Raw genomic sequence first — 17,258 nt, forward strand, 5'->3', positions numbered from 1 at the left:
ACTCAAGGATGGAGATTTCATTTTTTAAACAAGAAGCTATAATAAAATGCACTTTTTATTGCTTTCTGCTATACTCCAGCTCCGGCCAGCCCAAGGAGCAGAAGCCAGGTGGAGGGATGTTCGGTTAACACTTGCCTTCTAGTTAGTTCTTTTTCGGGCACATATCATAGGTAAAACTTTTCCTCCCCTCAGCCGAGTCCCTATCTCTGAACCCTAATATCACTTCCGAAACAGTCACCGCGCACCGTATGCGAAAAATAGATTTGCTATCCCTTTAAATCCGGGACATCTCCCCAGCTCCTGGGACAGCAGCAGAGCTCTGTAGGGTGACATCATCCTAAAGCAGTGACGCAGGTGCTATTTTTAGAGGGACCAATCAGCTGGCTGGGGTTGGGTCACATGCTTCTGGAAGGGATTAGGGGAGAGAAGGGGCGGGGGTACGGTGAATGTCATTTTAATGAAGAGCATATCGGAGTCAGGAAAGGGGGTGATCGGGGCAGGGAAGCAGGAGCCGGGGGCCGGGCATGCATCAGACCCAGGCTGCGGGAAATGCCTCCGAGGAAGGAGCGGGATGCAAGGCTTTCCTGGGTTGTAGGCGTCCCGCCGGAGGCTGAAACTCCCGAGAGGACGCGGGCAGCATTTTGCATGTGCCCAGACTCACTTTCGCCTTGAGATCTGGGGCTGGGGGACCGCATCGTGGGATCCGAGGCCGACGATCTGGCATCCCTACCGGACTGGTACAGGCGTCCACCCCTACCCCCAACTCTGTCTTCTCTCCAGCCGGGAGCACCACGTTCTGTGCGGCCAGGGCTTAATTCGTGTGCCAGCTGATGGTTGTCTCTCCGCCCTCCTGGAGGTGGCTAGGGTAGCATTAAAGCATCGGAAGCTACTGCCATTAGAAATAGAAAAAAAAATAGATAATAAATTGCAAGGGTCGGCAGGGAGTTGCTGCTAGGTTGCAGTCCGTAGGATATGGCCAGACCCGTGTAATCCAGGCATGAAAATATAAAAAGAAAAAGGGAGCAGGCAAGGTGCATTGGTGGAAAGCAGAATTAACCCTGAAAGCTTGGAGCAGTGACAGCCACCTCCTCCTGTCATTTGATCTCAAGATATTAATTACCATCCCTGCCCCTGGGTCCAAGACACCAGTAGGATAATCTGCTTTTGGGACAGGGACAAGAAGGGAGGGGGTTGTTAAGATCACTTTTGCCTGGACTGCACAACCTAAATTAAGCCCAATCATTAAAGCCATAAAACCTGTCCGCCCTTGACAAGGTTATAGCTAAATTAATATTTCATTTTCCTTTTCCACGGGCTTCTAGGCATAGGGGCAAAAGGATCCAGCGATTGAGACTCTTTCTACCTGGATTGTTGTGTTTTGTTTTGTTTTTTCTGGGATTTCTGGTGGTTGCTTCCCTACAGAATGAACCAAACTGGATGATGTGGAGTTTAGGCTTTTGAAACCAGGTATCTTTCAGACTGGACATGATAACGGAACACAGAAAGTAAAAAACAAAAAAAAAAAAAAAAGAATTTTGAAACCAGGCACCTGAGGAATATTGTTAAAAGATGACTTTAAAAATAGTAAACTTGACTCTAAGGAAGGGGGAATGACCTGTTCCCATAGAAAGGTGTCAATGTAAGTGAAGCTCGCATGACTCCAGAAGGCCCACCTTTTTATCTGGACCAATTCATTTGGGAAAGAAGTGCCCAATGTGACTCTTTTCTGGGGCGGTCAGGTCATCTTCTAAAGTGGGGCTGGGGGGGGAGAAGCCATACTGGGATAAAATTATCCATTTTTTCCAGAGATTGGTAGCAGCACAAAAACACCGATGCAGATATCAAATTGTTCCTCCTGTACAGGGGAAAGTGGACAAACCATCAAATCTGTACGGGAAGGCTTTTCTTTGGAGTGGATTCTGCGCTAGATTTCTTGGATCCCAACTCGGACCTCCGCCTTTGCTGTTTTTTTGTTTTGTTTTTTCGCTGGGCCCTAAGCTGGCAGCGATCGTGGGCGGTGATGCCCTCTGGAGAAAAGTGTGGTAGGCCCCAAAGCCAGGTCCTACTGGTGGATCCCCTGAACTAACTGGCCTGCATGTTACTGTATATTTGGCCTCCTCACTTCGGTTGGGCAAGGTAACCAATTCAATATTTTACAGGGGAAGTGGAAAGGTTCTCCTCCCGCCATCATCGCAGAACATCTTGCTGGCTTTAGTCACCGTGAATAACTATGGAGACTAAGCTCCCCCCGGCGGTGACACCGACCAGCCCGTCCTCACCAGGGCTCTCGCCAGTTCTCCCTGCGGACAAGGTGGATGGCTTCTCCCGGCGCTCCTTGCGGCGCTCCCGCCAGCGGAGGTCCCATAGCTCATCCCAGTTCCGGTACCAGAGTAACCAACAGGAGCTGACCCCTCTTCCACTGCTGAAAGGTAAAAGCAGGTGGGCGTGCACGATACCCAGCATACAGACACCTTCCTCACACACACACGCACTGCCCCACCACAGAACAGATTTGGGGAAGGAAGGGGTGACAGGTACCTGGTGAGGGAGAAGTACATTGGAAGTGGACATACAGAGGGAGAGGTGTGGAAGTGCATGTTTCTTTCTTTCTGTGGGTGAGCAGCTAATAATTGCAGTCTAATCACAGAAGGTGCCACCTTGGCTTTAATGTCACCTAAATGGGTTCTTTTGCTGAAGGAGTCCGTTCGATTACAGTAACAGATGGAGCTGGGAGGAACAGGTGCTTGAGAGAGAGGGAGTGTGTGTGTGTGGTGGGGGGGGGGGGGTCGGGGATGGTGTGGCAATCATCTCGGTCACTTGTGAGATGAGTTTGCAGGCCTCTGCCATTCATGTTGCTAAGCAGATAAGATTTTGTGTAAATCACAAACACACACGGTTAGCTAAGTCTGGCCTTTTCTCTGTAAGAAAAATCTCTTTGTGACCCGAGGCAGGTAAAGAAGGTTGGGTTTTATTTTGTCTTGTGCTCAGCATTCCTCAGTGGAGGTGAGGCCATGCTTGGTAGCACAAAGACTTATCCTGTAGAAAAAAGGATTCAGACTAGCATCTCTCCACTAGTTCTGAGACAGAAGAGAATGCTGAATGTGGAAAATTTCTCGAACAACGTGTGGGGCAGGTGTGAGCTGAATGTGGGGACAGATAAGCAGACTGAGAACACACCTAGACCTTTTCTAGCTGAATCCGTATAGGTCTTGGAGTGGCTGTGCCCTTTTCTTCCGCCCATCTGGCCCTGGCTTAGTGGCGAAGAGCAGCTGGTAAAGGAGGGGATGCAGGGTAGGCATTTGCTGTAATGGGTATTGATTTCTCTCTCCTGAGAGGGTAGCTTTCATTGTACTGGAGCATCCTGTAATAGCAGGCTCATGTTTCCACAGATTGCTTCATGGTAATGTATTTTATTGCATTGTTTTTGTTTTTTTTTTTCTTTTATTTAGCCCATACCCCACCAGTTCTCATAAAGAATTCAGAATTCAGAACCCCACCTCGTAAATATCGCCTCATTTCGTTCTCCAGGCTTGTCACTTGCCCTTCAACACCCTCATCCTTGTAAGCACATCATTAACGTGAAAGACCATCACCCTTCTAACTCCATTTCGGTGGTGGTCTCTCTTCTATAGTTCCTCCCCATGTCATTCACCTCTAGAGGCCTCCATGGCATCCACCTTTTAAACAGCTCTTACCTACATAGTAAGATTAGAAGGCAGTTAGTCCATCCAGTCTGCCCAGTTGTCCTTTCTCTCTGATTCTCTACCACTTTGGATAGATGAGCACATAAATTCCCATACTTAAACCAATGCCAGTTCCACCCACTTTCAATGAAGTCAATATTCGGCCACTACCTGGACGAGCCAGATAAACCTATCTGGCTAACTTGGTCAGGACATTCAGTAGCACAGCCAGATATCTGTCCTAGACTTAACCGGCTAACTAAGCTAGATAAACCTAAATATTGCCACTTATCTGGCTAAGGTAGCCAGATAAATGGCTCCTTCTCGGAATGCCCTGACCCACCCCTCATTTATCCAGTTGTATAGCTGGTAAACAACCGGCAGAGTAGCAGCTGGTCAGCACAGCTGAATTTTCAGATAGTGCCAGTTAACTGGCTGACTGTGTAAGTGGCACTGAATATCAACCTCCATGCCTTTTATTTGGTTTCCCAATCCTGTTCCTACCTCTGATCTCTTTATCTGTCCTGAGCGTTTCCGTTACTGCACTGTCTGGCCGCCACCACCTCTGCTGATAAGCTGTTCCAGTTCGTGTCATCTTCCTCTCTGGCTGTTATAAGTCCCTTACTTAATTCACTACCCAGTCCCCCTTCATTTTTCACTACCAAATTTTGTAATAATCCATACAGCCACCAAAACTAGTGAGATGGTTATCTCTAAAACATCCAACTTCCCCCATGCTCAATGCCAGCATTATTATAACCCATAGCCACTCTGTGCAGGTCATTACAGCCTTCTTGAAAGTCTTACATAGACGTAACACCACTCTGACTGTTTGTTTGTAATGTCCCTTCTTAGGTCCCTTCTAAAGATTCATTTGACTGAGGAAACGCTCACATCCCCTCCCTCGTTTCTTCTACCTGCTAGGCCCATCAGCCCTTACCGCTGTGCTTTATCTGTTGCAAGCATTGTGGTTGCCACCACCTCTGCCAGTAAGCTATTCTAGGCATCTGCTACTTCCTGATTAATGAGAGATTTTATCATGTTTCCTTTTAACTTTCCTCCCTCGTACTTTATATCATAACCCTTTGCCCCTGAATTTCTTTTCCTAGAGAAAATTAATTCCTGTACTTTGAGACTTTATAAAAATACAACGGCATCACCCTCCTCAAGCTCTCTTTCTTACGTCATTCATTTCCAAAGATTTCATCCCAGTAATCGTTCACTTCCTGAGACCTAATGGCATTCCCATCTTAAATATCTCTCTGAAAAAATGTGATTTCGCCTTTCTAGATTATTCCTGCTGCTGTCGGTTACCAGTTGCTTGGGTCCAATGTGGTGTGCTATAAGACAACATACAGAAAAAGCTGTAATAATATTATTACTCAGAATGCGGTACTACAGTGGCTCATAATCTCTTTCCCTGCATCATTCACTTCTTGAGATTCCAGTAGCATGTCCCTCTTAAATACTGTGTCTTCTCTGCATCATTCATTTCTTCCCGTGTTATTCACCTCCATACACTTCAGTGGCATCTATTAGAGTCTCGTGGACGTAAGTAGAGGCACAGCTTATCCCCAGAGCAATCAAGAGTGTCTCCTGAGCTGCTGGCAAGGGCTTTGGATGGAGATAGAAGATACCTTAAGCCTGGTCTCTACTGAGGTCAGGAAGCTGGGAAGTCGCGTTCAGGGAACCAGGAACACTTGGGAGAAAAGAAGGACTTTGGGAGGACAGGAACACTCCAGAATAAGGCAGGAATCAAAGACAAGAACAGGCCAGAGTGCAGTTTTTCTGAAGGAAGCATCCCAGAATAAAGTTGTGCCAGCAAGGATTGTTTTCTAGAGCTGTTTTTCAGTCCTACTACCGTTCCAGGTATCTTCTCTGTTCCTCCAGTCAGGGAGCTTCTGGGGTGGCTGCCTTAGCTGTTTTAGGATAGGCATAAGTTAAGATTGCACCAAGCCTCCCATGGCTCTTGTGAAAATTGTTGGTTTCTTCTTTTAAGAGTTATGGGTTCCTGACAATACTCCCCACCCCACCATCTTTCTGTGAGCTCCTCTTTAGCTGCCGTAGTCTGGGTTGTTGGGGATATATTTGATTGGGAGTCTCTAATCAGATCTTGCACATGCACATTTATAAGTCAGTTCCTACATTTGGTCATCTGGCGCATATCCTTCCCACTCAAGTACTGCAGTTGACCTTGGGTTATTCAGGAGTTCAGGATCTGTTTGATCACAAACTCTTGTTTGGTTAATACCACTACTAGAACCCCCCAAAATGGGTACTCTTGAAATGGTTTCATTAGAGCCATGTGGAATACTAGGTGTATCTGCATGGTTGGTGGGAGATGCACTTTGAATGCTACTGGTTGATCTGCTTTTTTACTAGAATGAAAGGTCCCATGAATTTGTAGTCTAATTTAGTGGATTGTCTGCTAAGCTTTATGTGTCAAGTTGATATCAAGAGCTTACCTCTTTCCTTAAACTGGGTACCTTGCTGATGTAACCAGACTGCATGGCTTCTCTGTAAGCTTTTAGCTTGTTCTAGATTGCATTGAACTTCAGCCTGCATTTCCTACAGGGTTTTGGTCCACTCTGAGGCTGTGGAGGTCTTGGCTGCTTGTGTGTTTGATGTGTGGAATCTCAGGTGGATGTCATGGTTTACAAAGAATGGAGATGATTGCACCATTGAATGCCTAACATTGTTGTAGGCGAATTCTGCCTTGGAGTAAGAGTCTGGTCATGTAGTTAGAATCCACAGAAACACACTGGAAGTATTGTTCCTTGATCTGGTTTACTTGCCATCATTGGCCATTTATCTGTGGGTAGCAAACTGTCGACAGCTGAGACTGAATCCTTAAGAGCTTCATTAACTGCTACCAGAACTGGGCCATGAATTGTGATCCTTGTCGGAGGTGATACATGAGGGTAGGCCATATAGTGTCACTATTTCTCTGAGAAAAAGCTGAGCTGTGAACATAGTGGAAGTTAAACTGGAAATGGTGTGAAATGCACCATCTTTGAAATTGAGAAAACAGTTACCATGATTACCTTGTTTCCTTGAGCCATAGGAATTCTGCAGTAAAGTCTATGAGGTCGATATTCGTACATAGACATTTAGAAATGGCGGCAGAAAAGAACCAAATGGCCCATCCAGTCTGCCCAGAAAGCTTATGGTAGTATCTGCTGTTCTGTGCAGGTTACCCCCATGCTTACCAGTTTCCCAGACCATAAAAGTCAGGCCCTCGTTGGTTACTGCTTGAATCCAATTCTCTGTTACCCCTTGCCGTTGAAGCAGAGAGCAATGTTGGAGTTGTGTTAACAGTATGAAGGCTTATTGGTTAAGGGTAGTATCCGCCACATCAACAAGTTACCCCTTTGCTTGATGTTTCCCCAGACAGTAAAAGTCAGGGCCCTTGTTGGTTGCTGTTTGAATCCCATTCCCCTTTTCTCCTGCCGTTGAAGCAGAGAGCACTGTTGGAGTTGCATTAAGAGTATCAAGGCTTATTGGTTAAGGGCTATGTCCAGGTAGCAGACATTACAATTTTCCCTCAGCTCTCCTGCTAAATTTTGTCCCAGTAACTTCTTACCCAGACAAAATTTAGCTGGATAAAAGAGGTGACGATGAAGGCATTCCAGGGGAATAATTAAACTTTATCTGGCTAGTGCTGAGCCAGAGAAACAGGCTGGTGCAATAAGGTGCGCCCAGCCTAACATATACAGATTTTCTTGCGGTTCAGCGGGTATTTTGGGCATGCAAGACTAGTGCCTGATGCAGTAAGAAGATTAGCGCATCCAAAAAGTGTGCCCTAAGAAACGCGAATCCAATAGCACCCAACATAAGCTAATTACATGTAGATGAGGTCATTAGCTATTACCGCCCGATGAAGGAAAATGCTGGGTGCCCAATGCACACTTTTTAATGTGGGGAATTTAACTCCAGCCCCAAAGGTGGAGCAAAGTCAACTTGCAGTCAAGGGCTCATGAGAAACATTACAAAATATGATGCTCTGTGTTGCGATAAATGTGTCCGCCTCCTTAGTGTTACTCCGGCTCTTGAATTTACTGCTTTCGGTGGTGAAAAAAATATATATCCGACCTGATTGCGCTTTTGTTGGTTATTTTGCTGAGGTGCCGACTTCAGTGCTGCAGTTTATTATATCAGGCGCCCATTGCCACAGGCATCTAAATATCTATATATAATATATTGATTTGCTGAAAAAGAAGTGCATGTTTCTTATGACCACACAATCAGGCGCCCATTGCCCATGGCAATGGGCGCCTGATATAATAAACTGCAGCACTGAAATCGGCACCTCAGGGAAAATAAGCAACGGAAGCGCAATCAGGTCGGATGTTCGTAATGAGCGCCCGTGGCAGTAACATCTTTTGAGTGCCAGAGACGCACATTGTCCCAGAGTGTGCCCTTTTTTACGCAGCCTCTCGTTTAAATATTGCATTGGGTGCCTAGGGATGTGGCTAAGTGCGCATTGGGAAAACGGGCGCTAAATACGAGAGCTCATTTTCAACGCGTGTCTTATCGTGTCAGCCTGAAAGTTATCTGGTAACTGTTAGGAAACAATTGTGGTTCTAGAGTTAGCAGGGTAACTGAAATAAAATGAATGGGTGGAAGGTGACTGATTTTCTCCCCTCCCCCTCCCCCCGCCTCCATGTATACCATTGATTAAAAAAAAAAAAAAATGTAATGCAGGCCAAGAGACCCTTTCCTTCTGTCCCCCAGGATGTTTGAAAAAATGTAACAAGGACTGAACAATCCCCCTCTTTATCCCCAAAAAATATTTCAGTAAAGGTAGCACAGACCGAGCAGCGCTGCTTTCCCCTTTCCACAAATCCTCTAAGTTTAAAACAAAAATGTCTTGCAGCAAATCCCCACCCTGAATCCCTAGAAGTGTCCTGGAACCCTAGCAGGCGGAGGAGATGCTCTTTTCCTCCTCCTGGGCTGAATACTAAGTGCCAGTACAGCTGACAGCTACCAGCACTTAGTATTTATATATTCACTACCCTGTCTCAGTGAATCAACCAATCCCTGTTGAGAGCTCAGTTCTGAATGGGAGTTGGTCCTTTCCTTCTTCGGAGGGAAAGTAGAAGATGGCGTAAGCCTAGTCTATGCTGAAGTCAGGAAGCTGACAAGTCAGTCCAGGGAACTAGGAACACTCAGAGGCAAGGTAGGCTCCATGAAGACAGGGAACACTTGGAAACAAGGCATGAATCGGGGAAGACAGGAGCAGGCTGCAGCACAGAAGGGCTGGTTTCCAAAAAGGTTATTTTTTAGATGAATCCAGAACAAGTGGGTTATGCACCTCTACCAGCAGATGGAGATGGAGCAAACTGACGTCACAGTAAAAACACCCCTGCAGTGACATCAGCCTGCCAGTATTCTCTGTCTCCAGCAGATGGTGGACGTGCATTTCCCTACTGGGGATTGCTTCGATTTGAAAAAGGAGAAATAGGGAAACTAAATTCGCCTCGCTCTCCTGCGTTGATACCAAAAGGTCCCTCCCCCAGTTGAGAATTCCTGAGGTGATTTCCGTGGTCCCTCAGATGAGTGCCTTGGTCCAGTAGCTGGTTTTACAGCCAGCATGGACTTAGCTGTTAAGCAGCTGAAAGGCAGCAGGTGCAGGAAGCAGAGCACAGCGGTGACGGAATATGCCCTCTCCTCCCACAGCCGGAGATCATCTCTGAACTCAGCCAGGTAAGGCTGAGCTCAGGTAAGTTTAAAAAAAAAATACAGAGGAGGGTTTTTTTTGTTTAGTTTTTTTTACTGTAGGGCTTCCTCCTTCCCCCAGTTTCCATGCTTGGTGTGCCGTTCCAACATTCATCCCACTCCATGGGAGGTTGAGGGACGTGAGCAGTCTCTGTAGGCTAGGCCCTGCTCTGAGGCCTTTTCGCTGCACGCTGCATGTGGGCCTCAATGGTGTTTCACATGCTTTCTTTAGACTGCCCTCTACAGGACTGTTGGTTCAGTGTGTGTCCAATTTTGGACGCTTAGGAAGCCTGTAGTCTGTGTGTCCAAGTTAAGCGGTGCATTACTTTTGCTCACAAGTTGAGTGTTGCTGAACGCTTAAATTTTTTGAGGCCTAGAATTATTTAGATGCCTTAAAAAAAAAAAAGTTAGATGCATGCCTCCAGCCACCGATCAGGTGCCTATATCTAAGAAACCTTTCTCTTTGCACTGCCTGTCATATTCAGGCATCTCAGCCAGGAATGCCTGCTAACTTGTGCCAGCGCTGTTTGGAGGCTCAGGGAGAATTATCTTCCGCTGATTTCACTAAGCCTGGTTCTTCCCAGCCAGATGTAGGTCTGGGTAAAAATGTTTCAGGTGGGGCGCCTGATTTTGGAAATCCCCTAACTGGGTCTTCAGCAGGGGAAGGCAGCCCAGTGAATACACCTCAGGTACCTCCTGGTCTGGATACTTCTACATTTTCATGGGTAGAATTTTTCCAAAGATTTCTTCAGGCGCAGTCCTCAGTCCCGTCCACTGCTCCCAGGGCAGAGTTGCAGGTGCAGTTAAGTGCTGGAGCACTCCTAGAGAGGCAGCGAGACTGCCCGATAGAGATCTGGATGGCACGGATGATGACGCCGCCGATCCTAACTCTCTTGAGGATGGTGAAGTTCCTCCAGGATTAGAACCGTATAGGACTATGCTATGGTTCTTCCATAGAGATGAACCGCTGGCCCATATTGCAGTTCCTGATCTTGAAAACGGTGTTTCTTGTGGCAATTTGTTCTGTGTGTAGGGTTTCCGAACTGCAGGCCTTGTTTTGCCAGGAGCCGTTCCTCTGGGTGACTCCAGGGGCAGTACAGCTGGTACTGTTCCTTCTTTTCTACAGAAAGTGGTCACTGACTTTCACTTGAATCAGTCCAGCTCCCCGCCGTCTCTGGACAGAGAAAGAGATGTAGAGGGGTATCGATGTCAGGAGACATATTGTCAGGTATCTAGAGGTTTCTAAGCCTTTACAGAAGATGGATTGCCTGTTTGTCCTTCATGGCGGTACTAGGCATGGAGAGCCGGCCTCACGGGCTGTCATGGCTGCATATGTTGATGCTGGGGAGCAATTACTTACAGGCCGATACAGTACAGTGCGCTCCGACAAAGCGCACTGTTAACCTGCTCTTGGACGTGCGTTTTCCCTTATTCAGTAAGGGGTGGAAAACGCGCGTCTAACCCGCGGCACCTACTAGTGCCCTCAAAATGCAAATGCATGTTGATGACCCTATTAGGTATGCCTGCGGGATACAGTAAGTAAAATGTGCAGCCAAGCCGCACATTTTACTCTAAGAAATTAGCGCCTACCTTTGGGTAGGCACTAGTTTTTGCCAGCACCGGGAAAGTGCACAGAAAAGCAGTAAAAACTGCTTTTCTGTGCACCCTCCGACTGATATTAAGTCGGAGGGTGCTTTCCCAGTGCTGGCAAAAACTAGCGCCTACCCAAAGGTAGGCGCTAATTTCTTAGAGTAAAATGTGCGGCTTGGCTGCACATTTTACTTACTGTATCCCGCAGGCATACCTAATAGGGTCATCAACATGCATTTGCATTTTGAGGGCACTAGTAGGTGCCGCGGGTTAGACGCGCGTTTTCCACCCCTTACTGAATAAGGGATAAGGGAAAACGCACGTCCAAGAGCAGGTTAACAGTGCGCTTTGTCGGAGCGCACTGTACTGTATCGGCCTGTAAGTAATTGCGCCCCAGCATCAACATATGCAGCCATGACAGCCCGTGAGGCCGGCTCTCCATGCCTAGTACCGCCATGAAGGACAAACAGGCAATCCATCTTCTGTAAAGGCTTAGAAACCTCTAGATACCTGACAATATGTCTCCTGACATCGATACCCCTCTACATCTCTTTCTCTGTCCAGAGACGGCAGGGAGCTGGACTGATTCAAGTGAAAGTCAGTGACCACTTTCTGTAGAAAAGAAGGAACAGTACCAGCTGTACTTAATATCATAGTGATATTAAGTCGGAGGTCCCGAAGAGTGTAAAAAGTAAAAGAAAAAAATTTAAATTGGGCCAGCGGCTGTCGGGCCGAAAACTAGATGTTCAATTTTGCCGGCGTTCGGTTTCCGAGCCCGTGGCTGTCGGCGGGCTCGAGAACTGACGCCGGCAAAATTGAGCAAAGGCTGTCAAACCCACTGACAGCCGCCGCTCCGGGTCAAAAGGAGGTGCTAGCGCCTCCTTTTGCCCGTTTCTACCGCATCACCTAATTTACATACTGAATCGCGCACACCGGCAAGTGGCCGGTGCACGCGCCAGGAGAGCGGGCGTTCGTCCGCTCTCCTGCGTTTTTACTGAATTGGCCCGTTAGTCAGGTCAGGGCTTGTTCCACTAGGGCTCAGGCAGTGTCATGGGTGGAAGTGAAATTGTTGTCTCCCATCGACATTTGCTGAGCTGCAACATGGTCCACTTTACACACTTTTTTCAGGTATTATCGTCTGGATGTGCAGGCCCGAGAGGACATGGCCTTTGCACGTGTGGTTTTGACTGGACCCCAGGCAGCCTCCCACCTTATGAGGGAGTAGGTTGGGTACATCCCACTTGTTCTGGATTCATTTGACTGGACACTAAGAAATGAGAAATTACCACTTAGCTGTTTAGGACAGTCAGATGAATCCAGTTTCCCTCCCTTGGCTGCTGAATGATTGTATTATGGTCCTCCTCCATGGCTACATGTTACAGGGATTACTGGTGTTTGTCCAGTCCCTAGACTAGTGTTAATATATTCTTGTCTGAGCTCAGTGTTGCCTGTTGGCTGAGTATTGAAATGGTTATCTGTTTGATCAAGTTTTGATAGTCTGTCCACAGTTGCTTTTGAAGAGAATACTGGCAGGCTGATGTCACTGCAGGGTATATATACTGTGCCATCAGTTTGCTCCGTCTCCATCTGCTTGTAGAGGTGCATAACCCAATTCTTCTGGATTCATCTGACTGTCCTAAAGAAAATTCAGATAAGTAGTAATTTCTCATTAAATCCTACTACCGATCAGGACATTTCCCCTGTTCCACCAATGAGGAAATTCCTGGGCAGTCTTTCTTGGATGCTGCAGGATTATACTAAGCCTTCAGCCTCTTGTTGCTTTTGTAAAAGTTGCTGGTATCATCCCTCCAGGATCATTGGTTTAAATCTTGCTGGCTGCTGACATTATCACCCTCTTAAATTTCTCTTTTTCCACATAATTTAACTCCACACACTTATATGGCAGGATCCCAAAATTGGGTCCTTATCCTACCAGCTTTTAGAAAAATATTTTAGCTTAGAGCCCCTACTCTTTTGATGATGCATACCACTGGTGGGAGAAATCAGAAAGACCTAGTTGGTTGGTCTTCTGATTTCTGTAGGGACTGTGGGTGTAGAGCTATTGAATTAGCGAGAACCAGAGGATGCTTTATTGCTGGGTTAGTGAAGGGTGCAGTCAGGCTCTGGGAGAGTTTTGCTGTGCTACAGTCAGAGGTGCTGGGTTCACACCTTGATGGAGATCTGCTGTAATGAATTGTGGATCGCTCCCATACTGTTGCTGGAACTAGGTAGACCCAGAGGAAATCTGCCCAAGCGCCCCCCCCCCCCCCCCCCCCCCCAATACCAAGAGACAGAAACGTGAAAGTGGGGGATTCTTTCCCTTCGACCACTATCACCAGAGGTTGGGGAGTGGTTGAGTCTCCTGTCCAATGGGGCTGTCAGAGTTAAGGGAATACCACAGAGACAATGTGCTTGAGCCTAGAGAGGAAGAGACTGAAGATGGCTGCCAGTACTGCATCATTCCTGTAGAATCAGAGATGACCCAAGTGGGTTGAGGGGCCCAGTCTGTCCCCGCCACTCCCCTACTCATGCCTTTTTCTCCTCCCTTACCCTCCTGGCATAACACTATTCCTACTCCTACCCCCTCACGTTGGTGGCCCGTGCCTTAGACATTGCCCCTTTAAGGGCTCTGGATTCTTTGGCAGCTCTTATGACTGCAGCACTTGCCTGTTTTGCTGTAGGAGTGTGAGGCCGTGCTGGCTCCAAAGTTTATTTCTCGCTAGCAGCTGGAGGGAGCCAGCAGGAAGAACAGGAACACTGATGAGACCACAAGGACAGCAATGACCACAGACCTGCAAGTGTTGGCTGGGTCAGCACTACAACAAACAGTATTGCGGGAATAGGGGGAGAGAAGCAGCAGAACTGGCCAATGAACCCCAAAAGTCGTGGCCAGCTCCAGCTGCGATCAGCTGCTCGCTCTGCTGTGGAGGAGAGCAGAAGAGTTGCAGCTGCCATGGCGATGAGCAGCTCCTCTGCCGCTCTCCAGAAGTGATGTCAGGTGGGGCTACCATTGCACTTGCCCCAATTTCACCCCCTCTCTCGCTAAAGACCGTCCTGCAGTTAGATGGCAAAGAGAGATTATGTCTGGGGGTTTAGACAGAGCTAAACCATCATGTCCTGGTGGCTCCAAATCTCCTGAACCAGAATCTTCCAAATCTACTTTGTGGATGGAGTGGACCCACTAGATTGTCCCGAAGCGGGCACAGTGACAGAGCTTCATGTGGGTGGGTTCCTGACGAGCTGGTGCTCATTTGGATCGGGGAGGAGGGAAATGGCTGTGACCCCCAGAGCGTTTCAGGGGTGATGAGGAGAAGCCCCACTAAGAGAAATCACTGTGGCAGGACCACCCTGGAGCTTGCTCTGGTGAAAGGAAACAACTTTCCTTTTAAAGTAACAAATCTGGGGCAGTCTGCTTCCTAATCGGAGAAACAGGATAACATGTAACATATATGTTTTCTTTTTACTGGAGCTGTATTGAATGGCATGGAAGGGCTTTTGTGTGTTTTATCTTACTTTGTTGCAGATGGCTCTTGCCATCTTCTCCTTTGCTCTTACTTGGTCCGATGTAATAAGCTGCGGTAGACCTGCCATGGGTTTTTGCGCGTTTTACCGCGTGATTATATAATGAATGTGGTTAGCGTGGGGGGAGAAAAAATGAGCGAACAAACCTGCTCAAAAAGCCGCGGCTGGTCTAGCACGAGTCCATACTAATTCTGTGCAAAAGAGGCAATGCAGAGAGCCACGCTGGTGTTAGTGCGGGTTGTGTTTTTTTAAGCGGGCTTTTTAGTACCTGGGTCAGGGTAGGAGTTAAGTGTAAGCGCCTGTCTGGAGGTCAAAGAATTAAGTGGCAAAAGCCAGAAGAGAGGTCGGAGAGGGAATGGGCACATGTCAGAAATGCTGAATGCTTTTGTAGCCCCTTCCAAATCTCTGCTGCATTTCCCCCACTCGCCGGCATCCACCATTATAGCTCCCACGCAGTCGGTGATGGATCATGAAAGGGTTAAACATTGCTCTACCCACCTTCAGCTTCACTTCCAGACCACTAACTCACTACTGCCTTATGAAAGGGGAAGATATTCAACCGAGAATCAGTCATGGGTCACCCCATTGGTTTATGCGTGATTTATTTGCATAGGGTCTTCGGTGCCCGCTGGAGCGTGCATACCTGCCCAGATATGTTTTGTGTGGATTTTCTGCGCACATCTCATTTGCATGCCGTCCCCTTATTACATCCCGCGGAGGTGTCTATTTTTGCTCACACTAAAAAAAAAAAATATATATCCGCACTGAAAAATAGTGCAGATTTTCACCATAGATCTTATTGCATCAGCCCCACTGTGTGCAAAGTGATATGTCAGGAAATTAAAGTGATAATCCCTGCAAAGAGAACAGTCGAGTGGACTTCTAAGATCATAAGTGCATATGGTTTTTCCACAAGAGGATCAGGAGAGTAAGAATCCAGGTGCCAAAGGGAAGAGTATGTATCCCTTGTAGTCTTTGATCCCAGCCTGGGAAAGAGGGCAGCACTTCAGTGGCGCCTCCTTGTTAAATCTATCCGGGGTTACTTTCCTCCATAGTCCTCAGTGGCTTTCTTCTGTTAAATCTCTCTTTCCCCCGAGCTATTCCATCCCCTCCCTCCCCTTAAAGTCCTTCCATAGATTTCTTTTCTTAAATCTCTGTTCCAGCCCTGTCCTACAGCTCCACCCCTCCTCCCTCACCTTAAATATCAGAAATCTCAAGGGCTCAGCAGGTTGAGATGAAGTTGTGGCAGCCTGGCCATATCCAGCAGTAATTTGTCACACAGGCAGTGCTTGCTTGCTTTTGGGGTTGCATTTCCATTGTAAGGGCTGGGGAGGACAGAAGCTCTGCTTCTGATCTCTCCACACCTGGTAACCTGGCGTCACCCTGGTTACACCCATTTACCCCTGGGGATTGTTTTTCTTTCCCTGCTGTGGCTGGGCCCAATATATTAACCTAACTATTAACCACCTGCTTAGAAAGGATTCACAGATAGAATCTGATAAAAAAAAACAAAAACCTCATCTATTGCAACTGACTTAAAGAGGTCAGGGGAAAGGCCTGAGGCCAGGGAATCTCCCTGATGAGAGCTGGATGGGAAACAGTAAGGAAAGCAGCCTCACGGGTGGGGGGGATTCCTGGTGAGAACTGGATGGAAAGATATAAGTTTGTCTTCTCTGCTCCTGCCTTATTGATTGTAAAGTACTATCAGATGATTATGTTTTTTTTTGGCCTAAGATTGTTCTTATTAATGCATTTTCAGGCTGGGACCTGCTTCTTAATTGTACCTTTTGAAAAAATCAGTTAATTATTCTGTGGGTATTGCTGCTACTTCAAATAGACAAACAAATGTTCTTTTAAAAGGAGTAATCTTATAACAAGCATTACTTCTATGAGTAGCAGTACTGACTGACTTTCTGCAGGGTAAGGGGTGGTTTGTTTTTTTTTGCCTGTCCTCTGGTCAGCCAAGACAATTGCCCCATACATGGGTAGTTTGACATGGATATGAGTTGAAGGTCTGAAGTTTCCTCTTAGTTGGAGAGTTCTAATACTGGATGGGGGCTACACTGCCTCTTGTCTCCACAGATACCCCGGTGTCGGAGCTGCATGATCTGATATGTAAGAAGCTCCAGCAGTGTTCTGTGCTCTTCGATTTCCTGGACTGTGTGGCGGATCTGAAGGGCAAAGAGATTAAACGTGCAGCCCTGAATGAGCTGGTGGAATGCATTGCCACGAACCGTGGCATCCTGATTGAGCCAGTCTACCCTGAGATCATCAAAATGGTGAGGTTCGGATCCCACTTTTATCACTAACTCTCTTATATGTTCTGTGACATCTGAGACCTAGGTTCCAGTCCCACCACTGACATCAACTCTCACTATATGTCCCCAGTGCTGAGCACAGACCTGCTGTGATACCTCTAGACTCTGGTTCCAATCCGACCACTGCCAGAAACTCACATTGTGTAATCCAGTGCTGAGAATACAGAGCTGTGACACCTACAGACCCAGGTTCTAATCCTACTATTAGCATTATGTGAGATCCCATGCTTAGGGCACAGCTATTGTAGTTTTATTTATCCATTTAACATTACTTATAAATCGCCTTCCAAATTAAAAAATCACTCAAAGCGATGTACAAAAAAAACACAAAAAAATAATTAAAACAGTAATAAAACCGTACAAAATGAAACAACAAATTGTTTTCTTCCTGACTGCTGGGAAATGATCAAACATCACACATAATTAG

At 46.9% G+C, this 17,258-nt stretch overlaps 1 protein-coding gene across 3 annotated transcripts in view; it reads left to right on the plus strand.

The window, feature by feature from the left end:
* Window positions 1-445: 445 nt before the first annotated feature.
* The window catches only part of PPP2R5B (protein phosphatase 2 regulatory subunit B'beta), a 95,619-nt gene continuing 78,806 nt past the window's right edge, over window positions 446-17,258 (plus strand). The window contains exons 1-3 of one of the 3 annotated variants that reach the window (XM_029611953.1): window positions 446-1,639; window positions 2,160-2,429; window positions 16,596-16,792. In XM_029611953.1, coding sequence (XP_029467813.1) covers window positions 2,231-2,429; window positions 16,596-16,792 — 396 coding nt within the window. In that variant the 5' untranslated portion in view covers window positions 446-1,639; window positions 2,160-2,230. The remainder of the gene's footprint in view (window positions 1,640-2,159; window positions 2,430-16,595; window positions 16,793-17,258) is intronic. The other 2 variants (XM_029611954.1, XM_029611955.1) reach the window with 2 other exon arrangements.

This window comes from Rhinatrema bivittatum, chromosome 8 (assembly GCF_901001135.1).
Source record: "Rhinatrema bivittatum chromosome 8, aRhiBiv1.1, whole genome shotgun sequence".
NCBI classification, from domain to species: Eukaryota; Metazoa; Chordata; class Amphibia; order Gymnophiona; family Rhinatrematidae; genus Rhinatrema; species Rhinatrema bivittatum.